The following is a 22611-nucleotide window of genomic DNA, read 5'->3' as shown; positions in this document are numbered from 1 at the left end:
TTATGTAAAGTTAGGTGCCAATGCGGGGGGTTCTGTGATTATGTTGAGTTTGTGACTATTGTATTGAGAAATGCTGTTTTTTAATGTAAAAACTTAATAAACAGTTAAAAACATTTTTTTTTGTATAATTACATCTATAACTTTTATTTTGGGTATGAATAAACAACTTTGTCTTCATAAAGAACTGATTTGGACTATTATTAATGAAGCAAACAGGCTTCTGTACTCGGTTGTTTGGGTAATAATTAAAGCCTGTATGTTAAGGAAATATAACGAAAAATGTTTGACATACCCCTAGGCAGTGGAAACTTTATTTTAATGTTATTTTAATTTTATTTTATTTTAGTTGTTTTTATTCGCTTAGTTGTTTTTTTTTTTTTATTATTATTTGTAATTTATGTTATTTGTGAAAGGGGCAGATCAGATAAGATTCTTCTTCTTTCTGCTCCCTTTTCATTCACAAGTTAGGAACATTTGTATTTGTGTTTGTATTGAATTGTTTTGTTTTTTTGAATGAAATAAAGAATAAAATGAAAAATGAAATGAAATAAGTGTGAAACCTGGAAAACAAGCGGAATTTGTGACTTTAGAGGGACGAGACGAAGAGAAGCAGCTTACAAAACTTTTATTGATCTCACAGTCGGGGCTGATCATCTTCGTTACACACGAGTACCAGAAAACAGCGCCGCGCCATCAATTAATATCCCACAGTCCTCAAACACATCAGCAGCTCCGAGCCCCGCCCCTTTTACCTGAGCGGCCACCTGAAAGACGCCGCACCTGGAGCTCCGGTTGGTCGGAGCCGGCCTTCGTACAAATACCACTTCTGGCCCCGTGCATTATGGGTCAACACAATCACAAGGGAGTCTGGGTAACAACCCTGAAGTGCTCCTCTGGTGGAGCAAATGGGTACTACAAGACATTTCCTCATTAACGCAGGACTGTCGATGGTTTGTAACCACACAGTCGTGTATATCCCCCAGGGGCGTCAATTGGGTATGGCAAGGTACGGCAGCCGCCACACCTTTGCTTCAAGGGAAAATGTAAATGTTTGTTTTTTAAATACATTTATGGAATTACTCTGTGTCTATTTGTATTGATTATTCTATTACTTAATACATATAGAATAACTACAAATGCAAATCAGAATAACATGTTCGATTTCACTAGTTATTATACACTGCTAAAACTCAAAATCTTAACAAGAATATTTGTCTTATTTCTAGTTAAAATGTCTAATTTTTAGTAAAAAAAAATCTCATTACATTTAAGACAACACTCAAAAACAACCATTTTCACCTGTTTCAAGTAGATTTTCACTTAAAATAAGTGGAAAAATCTGCCAGTGGAAGAAGATGTTTTTGCTTGTAATGAGAAGATAAATCTTGTCCCACCGGCAGATTTTTCTACTTATTTCAAGTGAAAATTTACTTGAAACTTTATTATTTGTTATACTTTGTTATTTTTCTGGTGATGACTCTTGTTTTAAATGTAATGAGATTTTTTTTTTCTAAAAATGAGACATTTTAACTAGAAATAAGACAAATATTCCTGGTAAGATTTTGAGTTTTTGCAGTGAGCAAGACTGCATTTGAAAAAGTTCCAATTTTCTTGACCACACAGATAAGCTACATAGCAGACTTCTGTGATGAGTATTTGCTGGACGTGTTGATTGATACTGTAGTTAAGTTCTGTGACTCGTAACCTTGCCATACCTTAGCTTCCACTGAATTGACGCCACTGATATCCCCCCCATGAGGTCAGAGGTGGTATTATTACATAGAGTGCCTTTAACTGTGTATAAAGCAGTTCAAGCTATTGAGACTCAAACATTGTAAATAATCATAAATTAATTATGAAGGCCTCATTCATAACTCAGGTGAAAGGGAACCTGGGAGCTCACCTGTGGTGTCACATGTAAAGGCGTCACACACGTACGTGTCGTTTAGCCGTGTTTTAACTCGTGTAAATTACGTCTACAGTGAGAAACAAACCTGAGTCTGAGATTAAAGTTACATCTCTATGAAATTAACCGGATGATTCATCAGAACAAAAGGTTCTTCTGGTAAACTGATGTCAGATTAAGCATTTAAATGTGTTTAAGATCAGTCATGCACTAAAAAGGTCCCAAAACCAGCATTAAAAACCACAGAAACTATTTCATTCGTAGAGGAATGTGAGTTTTTCCATTTGCTGAAAACTGAAATCAGAATTTTGCTGAGTTACTTTAGACCCGTTAAGATCCGTCTGTGGTGGGCGGAGCCCGATGAGGTCACTGGGGCGGACCAATCACAGCAGGCTAGACTCTTAAAGGGGCGGCGACTACGGTACGGGCGCGAGGCTAATCCGACTCAGAAACGCCTGCAGTTCCCCCAACAACCACTAGGAGTTTCCACCTTAACAGGTCCACCTTTAAATCAGAAATAAACGTATTTACAACCAGGAAACACGTTGGTTTTCACACCTTAACAACTGGATAAGGAGTGGATTTTTAGGTACCTCATCAAATCATTAAATTATATACAACAAACTTATACATAATAAGGGGCGTGGCTTTTTGACTTACAGCTGCATTGAACCATGGTATTAACAGCTAGCCGTCATCACTTTAGCCACTTAACGTAAACTCACGGCTCATTGTGCTGTTAATCGTACGAAGAGATCTGGGGACAAGCGGATCACGACCTTTGGCCGCCGGAGAAGCTAAGTTGCTAGCATCAACGTTAGCTCCCAGCTGACAGCCGTTAGCTGCTACCAATGGCTAACCGAAGGACCTCCCGCCTGAGGGCCGTTACGTTAAGCTGGGCATACACTGTGCGATATTTTAAATCGTTTGATTCAGCCCCATCTCACACTGCACGTCTAAATCGCCGAGTTCAAAAGTTCACAGCCCACGATTTATGGTCTCACACTGTACGTCCTGATGCTCTGATGTGACCTGTCTGCTCACACTATACGATCATAATACTCACGTCGGACTTCTGTTACTGGAACTGCAACGTCAAAAAGAAGTGGAAGAAAAGGAGGAACCCGGAAGTGGGAGACACCAAAGATGCTCAGCAAAAACAAACGCGCTGCCTTAAGCCTGAATTATGGTTCCGCGTTAAATCGCCGCTGTACCCTACCCCGTAGGCTCCGCGTTGGTGTAACGCGGAACCATAAATCAGCCTTTAGCAATTTGTGCCATTCTGTGTGGCGATAAATGAAAAAAGATACGTCGTGATTGGACAAGAAATTGGCTGGGCAGACGTGGGAAATGCAGTCTTTTTTTCTGCTATTAAAACATGATTTGTAATGTGAATTTGCAACACTTTAAACTACAAATAATAGTTTTTGACGTGACATCAGAGACTGCGCATACTCTCTGCGAAAGGATGAGTCCAATCGGGTTGTAGCACTGCTTCAACTGTGCGATTCCTTCACGAGGAGCGACCAGGATTTCAAACACGTTTGATTTTCTTGCGAGCACACGATTCATGATCGGGAGCTCCTCATGAGGTGTTAATCTCTCGTCGTTACCCCACGTTTACTGCACGAGGCACAACCAACGATTGGGTCGAAATCCGGCCCGATCCAAAAAATAGTCGCGCGACTGGAAAATCGATTCAAAACGAGCCGACAATCGCACAGTGTATGCCGGGCTTTAGCTGCTAGCAAGGGCCAACCGAAGGACCTCCCGCCTGAGGGCCTCTTGCTGCCACCTCCTGGCGCACGAGCCATTGGCTCAGAAGCCAATGGCGCTCCCCCGCGGCAACCGCTAGCCAACTAGGACCCTGCAGGTCCCGGCGGCGAGACGCTCGTCCTCGTTTAGGACAATGTTTCCAAAGCAAAGAATGAAATGACGATGGACGGACGGAGTTGATCAAAATACATTTACGGTAAGGTTATTTGGCGTTATAGGTTGGCGTGAGCGAGGCCGTTAAGGCTGCTAAAGAAGCCAAGGTGTGCGTGTCCCAGGCCTATGGGGGGTGGTATGAACCGGTCCAGACTGAACCTCTGCAAACATGCAACAGGTTGAAATGCCGGAGATGTGATTCCAGCGCAGCTGCCATGGTTTCTGACCCGCGTCGGGTGTTTTTGATTCTGCGGTCGCCAAGTGCTGCTCAGACCCCCCCTCGAGTTTATAAATACATTATAATTATATATTATAATTAAATTATAATTATATGTATATATATATATATATATATATATATATATATATATATATATATATACACACCGTATTTTCTGGACTATAAGCCGCACATGCATATAAGCCGCATCCGCTCTATTTTTAAAAATAAAATAAAAAAAAGATATACAAGCCGCACCTGCATACAAGCCACATCTGCTCTATTCAAAAAGAAAAAAAAGATATGCAAGCCGCAGATATTTATGTTGTTAGATTAGATATTTACTACATGTACAGAAGAATTTTGAACTGTAATGTACATGTTTGTACCTAAATAGATCCTTTCCTAACAGTGTCTTTTAACACGGCAGCAACTTTGCTGATTAAAACGGGACAGAACCAAGAGAAAATAACCAGTATTTATTTATCTATTTATCTGTTTGAAATCTGCTTCTACCTACTTCTATCTGCTAAAGAAGATGTAGCGTATTCTTCTTTGCATTTATTTTGTCTTAGTTTTGATTCTAATTCCGGTTAAAGCGCCCCGAGCGGTGGAAGAAAAATCCACAGAATAGCACCTTTGTATAAGCTGCATGGTTGAAAACCTATGAAAAAGGTAGCGGCTTATAGTCCAGAAAATACGGTATACATACATATATATATATATATATATATATATATATATATATATATATATATATATATATATAAAAATTGTAATTATATTGATGACGTACAAATATAACTGAGCTGAGTGTGTTTACGTGTTATTCAGACTGGTCATCAGAGGGAAGAGCATCGGACTCCCGAGGTCCAGCTTGGCAGTTTGAGCTCAGTCCAGCAGCAGGTCTGGTGTTTTCCTGCCGTCTGATTGGCTCAGAGCTGCAGAGTACTACGGAGAGGTCGAGCAGAGTTTTTCATTCAGTGTGAGTTTGTTTGCAGACGACTGTTTACTTTAGACGCACGTCAATGAGACAACCTCACAAACGTTCACGGTCGCGGCCGCTGAACCGCAGGACCTCCAGGGCCGCGCGCCGGCCAATCAGAGCGCTCCGCCGCCGGTGTTTACGAGGAGTCTGAGTAGGAGGGGAAAGTGGAGGCTGAAGGGTCTCCGAGTTCATGTCAGCGAGACTCGGCACAACATTCTCCAGGTCAATCATTTCCCAGCAGCCACTTCCAGGGGCCACGGCGGCGATTCGGGTTCACGGCTGAGAGCGAGGATTCCACGCAAACAAGGTTTTGTTTTGGGACGATTGTTCAAGAAAGAGGAAGTTTTCTCTTTGGACTGCAGCAGATTCAGCATTTTTGGTTCAGTTTTACCGTTTAATGTTTTTATGGTCGTGTTTTTAATATATTCCAATAAATATATATAAATAAACGAAGCTAAACAAGGTTTTCAGAAAGAATCTGGCCTGAAGCTCAGAAACCGAACGATAACGCCACCGTGGAGGTGCAGTTCACCGACCGGCCACAAGGGGGAACGCTAGAACTGCAAATTAGAGACGTTTGCTTTCCATCTTTTCTACCAATTCCGAAACCAGGACTTTGTGCATCAACCAATACGAGTACTGATCCGATACAGAGTACCAATCCGATACCAAGTACTGATCCGATACGAGTACCAATCCGATACCGAGTACCAATCCGATACCAGCGGGATTTTTAATAATTTCTTCATGAATAAGTGTGATCTTGTTTTATTTACATCACCACTCCAGAGCCGAGCCCCGCCCCCCTGCTGTAAACACACCCCCTGACTCTGATTGGAGGAGCTGCGACGGCCAAAGGACCCACACAGTTTCTGTCACATTACCTGAAAACATTAGCAACTTAGCAAATATGACAAAAAAGTGTCAAATGGAAAAACTGCATTCCCCCTCTACTGCAATGCATTGTGGGTGTTTTGTTGCTGTCCGTCTATCCAAAAGGATAGAGGCGGTTTCTTCCATCTGTTGGCTCCGCCCCCAGGAAGTAAAGGTCAAATCCAGATAAACCTGACATGTTCAGAGTTATTGTTCAGACTTCCCACGTACCCCCGCCGACCAGGATCGTTGGGGGCGTGTCTTCAGGGGAAGCCGTAGCGTTAGCTCGGACCCCGTCTCGCCAGCGCTGGGACCAGTTCCCAGAACAACCGAGCATGTTGATTGACAGCTCATTTAAACGGGACATCCTGCTCTCACGCTCGTCTGTTGCACGTCCCCTCGGAGCAGGGCATGCTGGGATCAGAGGGCGTCGGCGCTACACGTTGTAGGCGTAGTCCGTCAGGTAGTCCTTGAGCCGGTTGGGGATGGGCAGCGCCTGAACCCGCCGCGTCGTCCGGTTGATGGCGATGCGGCAGAGGTGCTGCAGTGGCGGCGTGGCGACGTACACGGGCTTGGTGAGCAGCAGCTGCACCGTCCCGTTGGGCGCCGCTGCCGCCCCCGCTGCTGCCGCCGCGCGCTGGGGCTGCGCCGGCGCTGCCCGGTCGCTGCCGCGCGACAGCTGCACGTAGTGCTCCACCAGGTGCACCACGCTGTCGAACTGCTTCAGCTTGGGCTTCACCAGCACCACCGAGTCCAGCTTGAACTTGCCGTGTTTGAACTCGATCCGCAGGTTGGTGGGACCCGCCGACGTCATGGCCGAGATGGTGAACAGGTACTCCCTCTGGGAGCTGTCCCGCAGCAGGAAGGTGCCCTCCGAGGCGTCCGCCAGGATCTCTTTGGCCTCGTTAGCGGTCAGACTGCCCCAGTACCAACCTGGCGGGACAACAACACTTTTATTTTATTCAATAATAAATGTGATCATTTAGAAATTCATCTTACCTACCGCTACTATTTGAGCTACGCCATCATCTAAGCTACCGATACTATCTCGGCTACCGCTACTATCTGAGCTACCGCTACCATCTGAGCTACTCCTAGTATCTGAGCTACCGCTAGTATCTGAGCTACCACTATTATCTGAGCTACCACTATTATCTGAGCTACCGCCACGATCCGAGCTACCGCTACTATCATAGCTACCGCCAACATCATAACTACCACTACCATCCGAGCTACCACCGCCATCTGAACTACCGCTACTATCATAGCTACCGCTACCATCTGAGCTACCGCCACCATCTGAGCTACCGCTACTACGCTACCATCTGAGCTACGCTACCATCATAGCTACTGCTAACATTCGAGCTACCATTAGTATCTGAGCTACCACTATTATCTGAGCTACCGCTACAATGTGAGCTACGCCACCATCTGAGCTACCACCACAATCCGAGCTACCGCTACTATCATAGCTACTGCCAACATCATAACTACCACTACCATCCGAGCTACCACCGCTATCTAAACTACCGCCACTATCATAGCTACCGCCACCATCTGAGCTACGCTACCATCTGAGCTACGCTACCATCATAGCTACTGCTACCATTCAAACTACCGTTAGTATCTGAGCTACCGGTTCCATCCGAGCTACTGCTACCATTTGGGCTACCGCTAGTATCTAAGCTACCGCTAGTATCTGAGCTATGCCATCGTCTGAGCTACCGCCACCATGTTAGCTACGCCACCATCTGAGCTATCGCCACCATTTGAGCTACCCTACCATCTTAGATACCGCTAGTATCTGAGCTACCGCTACCATCTGAGCTACCGCTAGTATCTGAGCTACCGCTAGTATCTGAGCTACCGCTACCATCTGAGCTACTGTCACCATCTGAGCTACTGCTACTATGATGGCTACCGCTAACATCTGAGCTAATGCTACCATCCAAGATACCACCACCATCATAGCTACTGCTAGTATCTGAGCTACTGCTACCATCTGAGCTACCGCCACAATCCGAGCTACCGCTACCATCTGAGCTACCGCTACCATCTGAGCTACCGCCACAATCCGAGCTACCGCCACCGTCTGAGCTACCGCTACTTTGATGGCTACCACTACCATCTGAGCTACCGCTAGCATCTGAGCTACCGCTACCATCTGAGCTACCGCTACCATCTGAGCTACCGCCACCATCTGAGCTACCGCTAGCATCTGAGCTACCGCTAGCATCTGAGCTACCGCTACCATCTGAGCTACTGCCACAATCCGAGCTACCGCCACCATCTGAGCTACCTCCACCGTCTGAGCTACCGCTACTTTGATGGCTACCACTACCATCTGAGCTACCGCCACCGTCTGAGCTACCGCTACTATGATGGCTACCACTACCATCTGAGCTACCGCCACCATCTGAGCTACCGCTACTATGGCGGCTACCACTACCATCTGAGCTACCACTACCATACAAGCTACCGCCACCATCTTAGCTACTGCTACCATCCGAGCTACGCTACCATCAAAGCTACCGCTAGTATCTGAGCTACCGCTACCATCCTTGAAACCAAACATCCAGCACATTTTAGACATCATGAACTCATCAGATGAGTGAAGTTTGTCGTCTTCTCTGCGGCTCAAGACCAGAGAGGCAGCTGGTGCAACGGTGCGTTAGCGTAACAATCATAATACGGGCTCGAGCTAAACTTAGCAACACATTGACCTGGTTTATGTTCAGAGTAGAAACAACGGTGGAGTTCTACCCGTCCTGTCAGGAGGGTCCGGGGGTCTGACCGGGTTTCTAAAAGTCTAACTGGGTCCATGAGACCTGAGGCTGATTGGTCTGAAGGCACTTTCATGGTCCTGAGGTCCGGTTCGAATCAGGGCTCCTCTGTCGAAGGGAGGGGGGGGTTTGTTTTATGTAAACATTAAAACTCTCTACCGGGAACACCTGAAGCTAGATCTGGACTCTCAGACCAACAGATTTGTCAAGTCTGGCACCTCAGGTTGACATTTGTTCAGAGCCTTTACTTTAGCAGAAACCAGATGTGCAGCATGAACTAAATTTGCAACAAGAACTAAATCTGCAGCAGGAACCAGATCTGCAGCAGGAACCAGATCTGCAGCAGGAACCAGATCTGCAACAGGAACCAGGTCTGCAGCAGGAACTAAATCTGCAGCAGGAACCAGATCTGCAGCAGGAACCAGATCTGCAACAGGAACCAGATCTGCAACAGGAACCAGGTCTGCAGCAGGAACTAAATCTGCAGCAGGAACCAGATCTGCAGCAGGAACCAGATCTGCAACAGGAACTAGGTCTGCTCTGCAGGTCTAAGCCCTGGTCTTCTCCCGGCCAAAATTCCCATTTCCCTGCTCGTGGAAAATAAGCTGCTTTTATTCTGTTTTTTCTATCAAAACATTTTTCTAAAGATTAAATCACTCCTAGTCAAAACGCCAAAAATTCTAACCTCCAGGCTGAAAATGAAAAATAACTTCGGTTTACAAATAAAAAACGACTGAAACGGTTTTAGAATCATTTCCAGATCGATCCCTGCTGACGTCTTTGCCTGTTGGCGTTGTGTGTGAACAGCCATGTTCTGGCCTGGTGTTTGTGGAATAAGTAACGGCTCGCTGAGGTCCGGCGGACCTACCCGTGTTCCTGAGGTCCTTCATGGCTGCGGCGATGCGCCGCTCGTCCGATTCCGCCGCGGCGGCGCCGTCGTCGGCTCGGCCCTCGTCCTGAATGGCTTCCGAGGAATCGGACGACTGGCAGGTCATTGGACAGGTCCGAGCTCCGGCCCGGCTTCAGGCCCGGAGCAACCGGACTCTGGGCTTCCGGCCCGGAGCAACCGGACTCTGGGCTTCTGGCCTGGAGCAACCGGACTCTGGGCTTCAGGCCCGGAGCAACCGGAGCAACCGGACTCTGGGCTTCAGGCCCGGAGCAACCGGAGCAACCGGACTCTGGGCTTCAGGCCCGGAGCAACCGGAGCAACCGGACTCTGGGCTTCAGGCCCGGAGCAACCGGAGCAACCGGACTCTGGGCTTCAGGCCCGGAGCAACCGGAGCAACCGGACTCTGGGCTTCAAGCCCGGAGCAACCGGAGCAACCAAACTCTGGGCTTCCGGCCCGGAGAAACCGGACTCTGGGGAGCTGGGACATGGACCAGGTCCGCAGGACGACCCGACTCGCCTCGCCGATCCACCCCGTCCCGGAAAACCAGCCAGGCCCGTCAGAACCGGGAGCAGTTTCCACGTCGGAGGCAGGAACGGACTTCAGCCGCCAAGTTTCCGTCTGTTTCCAGAGAAAACATCAGTTGTTATTGATCTCATCACGATAAGAACATTTGGTAAAGCTCCTTTCTCAGAAAACAGACTCGACTCGGAGGATTAGCGCCGCCTTGCAGAGGGGGATTTTCTCCGTTTCATCCGAAACAGTGAAGCAACTTATTTGACACAAATCTGGGACGTCTGCGGGCGACGAGGCAGAACCGAGCAGAACCAAGCAGAACCGTTCCATTAAAGACACAAACGAATCAGTGAAAACGTTGTTCTAAATCACTTCCTGCTTGATCCTTTTAGGAGCAATTTTAAGGTATTTCTGAGAAAAATAAAGCTCCTTTCCACCCAGAGAACTATTTTTAGGAGATTAACGCAGTTGAACCCTGAAGGTCGTTTCCCTGCAGTTTTAACGTCTGAAGTAAACGTAACCAAAATTACGTAAAAATGGGAACGATCGCACCGTCCCAGATGGGGGGGGGCAATAATATCCATATGGAGATATATCGCGATACTTTGCCGGGCGATTCGATATTCAAAATTTGAATATCGATTTTTTTTTTTTTTTAATAATAAATCCTGTTTCAGATGGCTTGTAAATCCAGTAGGACTTTATTGTATACATGGGATTAAATAATATTGTTAGTGTTAATTTCATTTTATGTAAACAATATAACAATAATATGCAAATGTGTTGTAATTTTAGCTTGTATTGTTACAATATTATATTATGACTGAAATGTTTAGTTACAATATTATATTATAATGACTGAAATGTTTAGTTTTCATTTGCAGTGAAATTTGTACATTTGAATCATGAAACAATCTGATTCTGGTTCAGCAGCTCTGACGTGTCCATGTTTCCGTTAAAGTTGATAAATGAGCACTGACATGTGTATTTTCTGATTCATTTAGTTTTTTTAATAATTTTCTGTTAATTTGCAGACAGAAAATATTTTTGTGAAGTGGATTCAAAGCATCAATAAGTTCTGAAATTCTTCTAGCTGTTGCTAGACGAGCTGCCTCATGTGTTCAGTGACGAGCTAAAAAAAGCTGAATCTGTCCAGAACTCTGGCAGCACTTTTTAACTCTATATTGTTACAGTAATTGTAAAACTACATTTTAATTACTTCAAAGGCTCGTTAACTGCAATTTCTCTGTTTCAATCAATGGAAGTAATTTTTTCTAAACACATTTGATTCATTCTGTCCAGCATCTGCAGCTGTAGACTCAGAGACGTATGTTATGCAACCTTTAATCTCTTTTCTTAAAGAAAATTGACGTGTGCAGTCTGTAGTGGATATGGGAGGGAGAATGGGTGGGTATTATGTGTGCCCTTGCTTTCGGTTTTTCATTTTCCTTTTATTTTACTTGTTTTGTTTCCTCTAGAGTTATTCTCGCAGCTCGGTTTAGACATTTATATAATTTCTTTTTCTTTTACACACAATCGAGCCCAACTGTGCTTTGCTCCCTTTTTTTTTGTGAGTGTTTTTTATTTATTTATTCATTATTTTTTATTATTTTTACTATTATTTTTATTCCATCTACAGCTGTCTTTTGTTCAATTTTTGTGTGAAAACAAAAAATGATCATATGTCTAAAACTGTAAAAATATTTGAAACAGAGACATATGTCATGTAATTGATTAAATTGTAATTAATTCAATCCAAGTAAATAAAACATCACAACATGTCACCAAAACCACTCCTTCCCTTTAAATCGTTCAGAAAATTATGGAAATGTATCGGAGTATATCAGATTGCATCGAATTATATCATGAGCTGAATATCGTGATATGTATCATATCGTCAGCTGATTATCATGTATCGTATCGTGAGATCGGTGTATCGCTACAGCGAAATTACAGCCCGGTCCACCTGTCAATCCCCCCTCACTCATCAAACAAGACCCTGAGGTTCTGGAACTCCTCTCTGAGGCCCGTTCTGACCTCTGCCAATTTCTGCTGCTTTGCTAAAAAAATGCTACCTAATGGTTTTCTACCTTTGTAGAGCTACAATTTTACTGTGTTTTACTCCCTAACCCACTTTCTTTTCCCCCAAGTGGTCCTTGTCTCTTGCCAGGCCGTTATTGTAAATAAGAATGTTCTTAATGACCTGCCTGGCTAAATAAAGGTGAATGACTGAATGAATATCAAATAAAGCGCTAGAATTGTTTTTTTTTTCTCTTTATCGTATAATGTTCACAAAGTGTAATGCAATTCATGTCATGGGTAGTGTATTTTGAAGGATCAAATACTCAACATCCCATATTATCAATTTTACATCGTGCAAGAAATGATTGGCGTAGCAATCAAACTTTGAAAATCGACTGCGCGCGTGCGCAGAACCACAAAGTAGCATTTCTCGGCGGGTAGCAAGGATTGGCAGAACACCGTTTTCCAGGAACCGTTGTGCGGTTGGTCAGACGTGTAAAGTGGGCGTGGTGTGGGCCGTGACCTCGCCGGTCACCGTGTGTGTGTGCAGGGGTTCCCAGTTCTGCCAGCTGCTTCTCTAATGGCGCTTTTCCACTAGTACCTACTCAGCGCGACTCGACTCAACTCGCCCCCGTTTTGCGCTTCTACACTACGGGTGGAGACGTGCCGAGTAGATACTTTTTCTGTATCTATTCTGCCGAGGTTCTAAGCGGTTGAGTCGGCCCTGGATCTGACATCATCACACTACAGGCCACTGATTGGTCGGGGGGTTGGAGTCAGACGTTTGAATCAGGAAGCGGGAATCAGCGCAAGAGCGGCTCGCTGCGATTTTATTCAACAGGCAATGGCAGCAAACGTCTGTTTGTTGATCCAACTCTGAGGTGCAGCAGATGTTCATAAACCTGGTGGCTGAGGAGAAATCTTTCTTTCTTTCTTTCTGGCTCATATCTTCCTTCCTTCCTTCCTTCCTTCCTTCCTTCCTTCCTTCCTTCCTTCCTTCCTTCCTTCCTTCCTTCCTTCCTTCCTTCCTTCCTTCCTTCCTTCCTTCCTTCCTTCCTTCCTTCCTTCCTTCCTTCCTTCCTTCCTTCCTTCCTTCCTTCCTTCCTTCCTTCCTTCCTTCCTTCCTTCCTTCCTTCCTTCCTTCCTTCCTTCCTTCCTTCCTTCCTTCCTTCCTTCCTTCCTTCCTTCCTTCCTTCCTTCCTTCCTTCCTTCCTTCCTTCCTTCCTTCCTTCCTTCCTTCCTTCCTTCCTTCCTTCCTTCCTTCCTTCCTTCCTTCCTTCCTTCCTTCCTTCCTTCCTTCCTTCCTTCCTTCCTTCCTTCCTTCCTTCCTTCCTTCCTTCCTTCCTTCCTTCCTTCCTTCCTTCCTTCCTTCCTTCCTTCCTTCCTTCCTTCCTTCCTTCCTTCCTTCCTTCCTTCCTTCCTTCCTTCCTTCCTTCCTTCCTTCCTTCCTTCCTTCCTTCCTTCCTTCCTTCCTTCCTTCCTTCCTTCCTTCCTTCCTTCCTTCCTTCCTTCCTTCACGTCGATTTAACGCAGAACCATAAATCCGGCTTTACACAAAAACGTCATCAACGGGAATTTATCTTTTTTACCGTGAGATGACAAATTCTTACCGTGGGGAATTTTTTTGACAGTATATCGTGAACGGTAAAATATCGCCCATTCCTACTTGATATCAAACACAAGCCACAGACCCAGCAGCACATCTATCATCTCCTCCAGGTTCTACATCTTTAGTGTTGTTGTCTTCTCCGTTAAGATCACACAATCAAATACGTCACAGCAGCTTCTCCAACCTCCTACTTCTGATCTGGGTGTTTAGAAACAAACGAGGACGAGGCGAGTCGCGCTGAGTAGGTACTAGGGATGGGCGGTATGGACTAAAAAATGTATCACGATAATTTCTGGCATTTATCCCAATAACGATAAAAATGACGATAAAAAAAATACCAATTAAACTCCACCTTTGTAACTATAAATCTATCACCACATTCAGTCTTTGGAGCCCCCAAAACACTGCTCTAAAAGAATACTAAATACTACTAAACGTCATCAATGGGAATTTATCAATCTTTCTTTCTTTCTTTCTTTCTTTCAGAATCGTTTTTCTTTCTTTCCTTCTTTCTTTCTTTCTTTCTTTCTTTCAGAATCGTTTTTCTTTCCTTCTTTCCTTCTTTCTTTCTTTCAGGCTCATATCTTTCTTTCTTTCTTTCTTTCAGAATCGTTTTTCTTTCTTTCTTTCTTTCTTTCTTTCTTTCTTTCTTTCTTTCTTTCTTTCTTTCAGACTCGTTTCTTTCTTTCTTTCTTTCTTTCTTTCTTTCTTTCAGAATCGTTTTTCTTTCTTTCTTTCTTTCAGACTCGTTTCTTTCTTTCTTTCTTTCTTTCTTTCTTTCTTTCTTTCTGGCTCATATCTATCTTCCTTCCTTCCTTCCTTCCTTCCTTCCTTCCTTCCTTCCTTCCTTCCTTCCTTCCTTCCTTCCTTCCTTCCTTCCTTCCTTCCTTCCTTCCTTCCTTCCTTCCTTCCTTCCTTCCTTCACGTATGTTGTGCGTGGATTTAATGGGAATTTATCGTTTTTACCGCGAGATGACAAATTCTTACCGTGGGGAATTTTTTTGACGGTATATTGTGGACAGTAAAATATCACCCATTCCTAGTAGGTACTAGTTTAAAAGCGCCATAAGACCCCTGACTAACTAACCAAACTAACCAAACATCTGCAGGTGATCAGCAGCACCTGGTGGAAGCCCCTCCCACATCCTGGGGGGTATTTAGGCCCCGCCCCCGCGACCTTTCTGCCGCGTTGACCCGACACACCGACCCGCTTCAGACGCTTTTAAAAACATTAAGAGAGGGAGCACTTACTTCTGGACGGCTCCGGCTCAAGTCTGCTTTCTCCCTTAAGGTGGACTGGTTAATTAAATCTCAGCTTTCGTTACGGGTCTCATCACTTCAGATTTATTTCCACGGACGGTTCCCGTGAAAACCGGCCCGTCCAGCGCAGGAACCGCCGACCCGCAGCAACACGACCGTAACGTGGAAAACACTCGTGCTGTCATGTTTGGAGAACTACTACAAAGTTATTGCGTTATCTCACATTCCTGCAGGCTTGCACAACGCTGCTCGCGTGCCTGGGCCCTCATCAACACCCCTCACAGGAAACCGGGCCACGTAACGGCCCCAGACCCGGGTTCCTGGTCCCTCTGAGCTGCAGACACATTTTAATAAAACTGGATGTATTAGTATTTAAGTACTAATACTTTAAGTTTCCACCTTAAAAGTATTTAAGGTGGAGAAGTCCCAGCAGAAACCCCTCCACCGTCCCAGAGCCGTCAGGCCTGACGTTAGTTAGTTTCAATTTATTGGCATAGTGTGTATGTGGCATAGAATTGTCAAATTGGTTTAATTCACCGCTTACTGATACCGATTACTTTTGTAATACTGTATTTGACCTGGTGTTTGTACGTTTTGACCGTATAGAAAGGATATTCTTGCCATTGTGTTGAATTGTGCTATACAAATAAACTTGCCTTGCCTTATTGTCCTTTTGGAATTTCTTTTTGCATCTGTGGCAGTCATAATACATAGTCCAAAACAAAAAAACAGAACAATATACAAGACAATTCGACATATAACGATTAAGTGCAGTAAAGTACAACACTATACAATAATTAACACAATAATCCTAAAGTGCTTCTCACCAAACCTAGTGGATTATGAAATGAATAATGCATCTATAATTTATTTAGCAGAGCTATACTAGAGGGTTCTTTTACTCCCCGGGTGGGTCAGACTTATACAGGTGAGCCGAAACATCTGCAACCTTTTAAACCAGATGTTTCAATAATAAAAGCATCGGTGGTGTTTGTTCCTGCTGCAGAATTAAAGATCCTTCTAAAACAGACGGGAATAAACGTGTAATTCATCATAAATCCACCCGAGGCGACAGAACCGCTGGGAGAAACTAAATTAGAGGAATTTTGAATGGACTCTGGTGAAACTTCTCTCACGACCGACTTCTGAAGTCTGTTTTTAACATTTACTGAATGTTTTGGTTTTAAACTTGCATCTCTTTATTCCTGGTGCTGCTGCCTGAAGGCATCAATGACGTTTTATCTAATCTAATCTAATCTAATCATTTCATTTAGATTTCTGGAGAACAAACACTTGCTTGTGGTGTTTGTTCTTGTTGCCAAATTAAAGATTAGACTAACAGACAGGAATAAAAATATGATTTAGTATAAATCAAGTCTGCATGACAGCAGAGATCAGATCAACCTGAGACCTGCACTCGCACGCCTGCACTCACTTTTTAAAAAGAGAAAATGTTGTATTCTGTGAAATTAAAACATTTTCTTCTTTAATTTTTTCCCATCATTTTTTCTTCAATTGTCAAAAATGCTTCTTTGTTAAATAATCTTATTTTCTGAAATCGCTCAAATTTAATTTTCCTGAATTAATGACATCATTTTCAGTAATAGACTTACAAAACAATAATACTGGACTTAAAACACTGAATCCAGTTTGTACTTGAGACTTTAGGAGATGCCCCAGTTTTTAAGTTATATTATAGTAGCTAAATTATCATTAATAATTATAGTTATTATACTTATTATGTTTTTATTCATGGGAACCAACATTTCTTCCCTTCAAACTTTTTTCTTAATTCAGAAAAAGAAGAACTACGTAAAATATCTTGTCAATTAAAAAAAAAACAAGTAAAAAAAGTTTTTTAAAGGAACATTTTGTCATAAATTCAGAGAAAATTGTTTTATTTCTATTTTCAAGAGATTTTCGTAGATTTGTGAGTTTTTGAAGGCTCCGACACCCAAACCGACTAGAAGTTATTCTTGCTTTTAGCGACATTTACTAAATAAAACGAGTTAGTTAGAAGAAAAAACCCGCGGGAAGTGACAGAATAATTATAATAATAACGCGCCTGAAATATTCCTCCTGAAGAAAAGTGTTACGCAACAGCAAAGTCCGGGATGTTGTTGTTGTTTCACTGCGTTAAAAGGAATATTCATGAGATGGAGATGCGAAAAAAATTTAAGTTAAACTCATTTAATCTCCATTTGGATAATTTATTAAGACACTTCTGCTCAAACCTGACGCGTCTCTCTCCCTGGGCGCACAGCGTGTTTAATGCGCTCATTTTAGATGAGGGAGGCCACTTTAGAGCAGGAATATGACTAATTATTGGGAAGGATTTGAGATATTTATGCGCCGAATTAACGAACAGCGTCGGACAAAACGGGAAACAAGCACTTTTCCTCTGGGGGCGAGTTTAAACGACGCAGATCACAGAGAAACCGTAAAAACGCACAAATTGTGAACGGAGTTCTGCAGAGACGGAGCTGTCTGAGATGCAGGAAGGAGGACCGTGTGGATGGACCGACGCACCTGAGACGCTCCAAGCCGGCTGGAGCAGGTCCAGGTCCCGGTCCAGGTCCCGGTCCGGGGTCCGGGGGGTCCAGGAGACCACCAGAACCGGTCTGAACCCGGTCTGAACCAGGGATCCGCTGCCCCGTCTGTCCTGGTCCAGCAGGTTTATTTATTATTATTATAATTATAATTTATTTCCCCTGCGGAGCCTCCAAACCCGGGTCCGAACCAGCCTCGGCACCAGCCTGCAGCCTCAGAACCAGCCTCCGAACCGGTCCCGCCGTGCACTAACACTAACAGCCCGAGTCACCACAAACATTAGAGCAGCATTTCCAGGAACTTTCCAGGAATACGGTCACGTGACCAGCGAAGCGACAGATTTAAGGTGGACTGGAGCGCAGGGCCGCTCCCGGCCCTCCGGGGGCCCCGGGGCCCGGTTCTGCTGGGGAACCCCCTCATTCACCGATGTTCTGCCAATTTCTGCTGCTTTGTCAAAAAATGCTACCTTTGTGGGTTTCTACCTTTGTAGAGCTACAATTTGACTGTGTTTTACTCAGTACTTGAGTTGTAAAAAAAAATCAGGGGGGATGGTGGATTTTATCATATGAGGACAGATAATTTGTGCTGATTACAAATAATATAATATATTACAAATAATAGCAGCACTGACCAAAACACCTGCAGAAATACTGCAGGAATGACATAGCAGCAGTTAAATGCAGCCTTCTGACCCACGCCTTTGTCTTTTCTCGTCTTGACTACTGCAATGCACTTTTTTCGGGCCTACCAAAGAAAACAACAGACAGACTACAACTTGTCCAAAATGCGGCAGCCAGAGTTTTAACTAAAACCAAGATGAGAGAACATATTACTCCAGTTTTAGCTTCACTGCATTGGCTTCCAGTTGTTTTTAGGATTGATTTTAAAGTTCTTTTACTTGTTTATAAAGCTCTGAATGGTCTCGCGCCTCCCTACCTGCTGGACTGCCTCCCTAAATATGTCCCAACCCGCCCCCTCAGGTCTTCCACCGCTGACCTGCTCGTTGTGCCCCGAAAAATGACAACTAAAAAATATGGTAAAGCGGCCTTCTGCTTTTACGGCCCAACTGCGTGGAACAAACTCCCACTGTATCTCCGACAGGCAGCCTCTGTGGACATTTTTAAAGCGCAGCTGAAGACATACTTTTACACACTTGCTTTTAATTGATCTTTTAAACTATTTTAAAATACTGTCTGTAGTTTGATTATTTTAATCGATCTTTTGGGTTATGTGTTGGTTATGTCCTCACTATGCTGCTTTACTGCTATTGTTTTTGCTTCCACTTTGCTGCTTTGATTTTTGTTTTATGCCCTCTATTTCTATGTTATGTCTTATGCATTAAATTTCTTTTTATGTGAAGCACCTTGCGCTGCATTTTATGTATGAAAGGTGCTATACAAATAAAGTTTATTATTATTATTATTATATTTCTTTAAGCTTTAAATATCCACTGGGCTTACATCAAATACATCAAAACACAACAAAAAAAACAGTTTTCTGAACTTATCAATATGACTCTGTCCTTCACAGGATAAGTAAAATGGATCACTGCAAAAACTCAAAATCTTAACAAGAATATTTGTTTTATTTCTAGTTAAAAATGTCTCATTTTAGTAAAAATAATCTCGTTACACTTAAAACAAGACTCATCACTGGAAAAAACAACAATTTTCACCTGTTTCAAGTAGATTTTCACTTGAAATAAGTAGAAAAATCTGCCAGTGGAACAAGATTTTTTTGCTTGTAATGAGAAGATAAATCTTGTCCCACTGGCAGATTTTACTACTTATTTAAAGTGAAAATGTACTTGAAACAGGTGAAAATTGTCAAATAAGTTATTTTTCTGGTGTTATTTTTCTGGTGATGACTCTAAATGTTGAAATAGCAGTAAAACCACATTCATTGATGAAATTACATAAGGGATGGAAAGGGGAGATGGCAGTTTTACAGGGGGGATGATTTTGACCGTTTTTATTTCGGGGGGGGGGGGGGTGCTATCCCCCCTCATCCCCCCTCAACTCCAGAACTGTTTTTACTCCCTAAACCACTTCCTTTCCCCCCAAGTGGTCCTTGTCTCTTGCCAGGCCGTCATTGTAAATAAGAATGTTCTTAATGACCTGCCTGGGTAAATAAAGGCGAATGGCTGAATGAATATCAAATAAAGCAATAGAATTGTTTTTCTTTTCTCTTTATCGTATAATGTTCACAAAGTGTATACAGGCCCCAAGAAGATGACTCCACCCAGGGCTGGACTGGGACAAAAAATCGGCCCGGGCATTTTGAGCCTAGACCGGCCCACCAGGTATTGATGGAAAGAAAATGAAGCCTATGAATGAAAACAAACGTTCTTGTGACACCGCCTGACACTGTCTTGTTGGTGTGTATGTTCTTGTCTAATAAACCTAAACCTACACCACCCCCCCCAGTCCCGTTATAGATGTACTTAGTACTGTTTCTGAGTAGACCAGCAAACTTGTATGGCAAGCCGTTTTAAGATTTAATAGCTAGACTGGATATGTGTTGCAGATATCTGTAATTCAATTGTTCCTAGTCAAAAAGAACATTTCAGATATCTACAATGATATATTAACCCATTTTAAACAGGGGGAACGCATTCTGACAGCGTGAAATACTGCTGTCAGAATGCGTTCCCCCTCTGTTTATCATGAAGGGATGCTCACACATCTTTCAAATTCATACTGCTGACTTCTTTCACCACCACAGATAAGTCCTGTGATTTTCAGGCTGATATCATCATATTTGACCATTTTAAACAGGGGGAATGCAGCGCTGCCTCTGTTTTTACTAACTAATGACCATGAATTGCCTAAACAGTGGGTTCTTCCAATATATGTACACAAAGTCTTTGCTGCGATGGCATCACTGTAGGTAAACATTTCTCCAAAAAGATTGATGTATTATTTCACCCACCCACTATTAATCACAGCATTATTAAAATTTAGTGACAATCAGGAATCCAAACACCACTGTCCCTGTCAAAAAAGCAACTTAAATTTGGAGTTGCTAATTTAGTTTTATAGAATATATAGGATATTGAATATGAAATCATCATTCTTCAAATAGTATAAATAATAATATCAATAATAAGCCACATGCTCTAATGTTGTGACTACTCCAGCCAGAGCTACCTGGGAGACATGCGAGGCCCTGTGCGGAATGGCCGGGGGGGGGCCCTCGCGCGTGAGCGTAGCGAGCGCGCGCAAAATTTTTTGGGTTTTTCGGGTCGGATCGGGTGTCTATATGCGCAATTTTAACTCTCCAATTAGCAAAATACTGGATAACTTCCCCTGCCTCATCATCATTTGGCTTGCCTCGACGCGGGGCCCCACGGCTGCTTGAGACCCGGTTGGATCGGTGATTTTTGTAACAAATTTATCAAACGAGCCTTTCAGAGAGGCATTAAACTCTTCCATTTTCTTTAGTTTTTTTCTTTTTTCATCCCCTGATGGAAATTTCCTGATTCTGTCTCGTTCTCTCGACATTGTGTGGCAGTTTGTTCCAACTCCACCCGTCTGGATCAGAGCACCTTGTGTCTGCGCTTGGTCTGACGCAGTTGTACTGAACAACAGACACGCGCATCATTGCACATATATTTATTGATATGCACAGACTAGTACACATTTAGGTCTGTAATGGAACGTGACTGTTGATATTTATAAGGGAAAAAACGAAAAAAAAAAAAAAAAAAAAGGACCATAGCGCGAGGCCCCTTGGGGCGCGAGGCCCCTTGGGGCGCGAGGCCCCTTGGGGCGCGAGGCCCCTTGGGGCGCGAGGCCCCTTGGGGCGCGAGGCCCCTTGGGGCGCGAGGCTTCAGCCCATAACCAATCTAACTCATCATAACCAATCGGCCAGTGGTACCAGTTGTTGTCAGGTAAAAAACAAAATCAACCCGGGCCCAAAAAAAAAAAAAATCGGCCAGCCCAAAATCGGGCCGGCCGATGGTGATTTTGGGCCGGGCCGGCCCCAAAAAAAAAAAAAAAAAAAAAAAAAAAAAATTTTTTTTTTTTTTTTTTTTTTTTTTGGGCCGGCCCGGCCCGGCCCAAAATCACCATCGGCCCACCGGGCAAATGCCCGGTATGCCCGATGGCCAGTCCACCCCTGACTCCACCAGCTCTAAAGGAAGTCCCAATAACTGATGCTATCAAAGATGCCATCAAACAGAGTGTTTCAAGAGCACAGAAGAAGGACGCTGCTTGGCTCTGTCAGCTCCACTCCAGTCTTCCCCTGGACTGGTCAGCCTACACTGTTGTGCAAGATCGCGATGGTGATGACAGTGATCCTAAGCTGAAGACGATCAGTGTCTTTGGACCGTTGCTTGACTCGCCCCCTGCCCACCCTGATACAGTGCTCAGTACCATCGCCTACTTAGACACATCACTCAGGCGCCTTGGCATGAGCCACAGTCATATAACGTTTGACATGCAGCTGTACATGATCGCATGCCTGATCAAGTGGAGTGATCCACAGCGATGGTCATCAGTGGTGCTCAGACCTGGGATGATGCACACTCTCATGTCCTTCACCGGCTCAATTGGAGAACTGATGAATACAACCGGTGTGGAGGAGCTAGTAGGTGCATCATTTGGAGGCCTGACATCCATCTTCAATGGGAAGGCCTGGCCCAAGGCTATGCGAGCCTTCCGTATGGTTGTGTCTGCTCTTCTTCATGACTTCTTGGAGGAGGGGGAGAAGACTCACGAGCAGATAACGGCATTCCTGGAGAAAGCGAGAGAGCACCCCACAGGCCGGCTATGGGTGCCCTATTTCTTTGCCGCCGGTCATCATCACTACTCAAGATGGATCACATGGCATCTGCGTGACATGCAGCACCTTCCTGCTACTGCCAAGGATGACCTCCTCGCCGGAAGCCATGTGGGCCGCCACTCAGATGGTGTAGCTGCAGTGAGTGGTGATATGTTTGGGGAGCAGACATGCATCAAGCAAGGGAAGGGAGTAGGAGGCAAGAAGGGCATCTGCACCAACCCTGAGCAGGGCGCCGTGTGGATCCAATCTTTCCGTATCTGCTCCCATCTGTCCAAGTCATTGG

General features: G+C 44.1%; 1 protein-coding gene across 1 annotated transcript; it reads right to left on the bottom strand.

Moving 5' to 3' along the window:
• Nucleotides 1-5795: 5795 nt before the first annotated feature.
• Nucleotides 5796-17803, bottom strand: LOC133424402 (suppressor of cytokine signaling 2-like). Its single transcript, XM_061714980.1, has 3 exons — nt 17523-17803; nt 9568-10207; nt 5796-6849 (listed from the first exon to the last, which is right to left on the bottom strand). The coding sequence occupies exons 2-3, from the start codon at nt 9692-9694 to the stop codon at nt 6353-6355; spliced, it is 624 nt and encodes a 207-aa protein (XP_061570964.1). The 5' UTR covers nt 9695-10207; nt 17523-17803; the 3' UTR covers nt 5796-6352.
• Nucleotides 17804-22611: the final 4808 nt, after the last annotated feature.

This window comes from Cololabis saira, chromosome 23 (genome assembly GCF_033807715.1).
Source record: "Cololabis saira isolate AMF1-May2022 chromosome 23, fColSai1.1, whole genome shotgun sequence".
NCBI lineage: Eukaryota > Metazoa > Chordata > Actinopteri > Beloniformes > Belonidae > Cololabis > Cololabis saira.
Note: the sequence above shows the minus strand (reverse complement) of the source record. Positions and strands in the feature narration are given on the sequence as shown.

What these genes read in the sequence shown, in the direction of transcription:
- LOC133424402 (XM_061714980.1), bottom strand. Translation starts at nt 9,694, where the DNA reads ATGACCTGCCAGTCGTCCGATTCCTCGGAAGCCATTCAGGACGAGGGC. An exon ending in GAAGGACCTCAGGAACACGG is followed by an intron (nt 6,850 to 9,567) that starts GTAGGTCCGCCG and finishes TTGTCCCGCCAG; the next exon opens with GTTGGTACTGGGGCAGTCTG.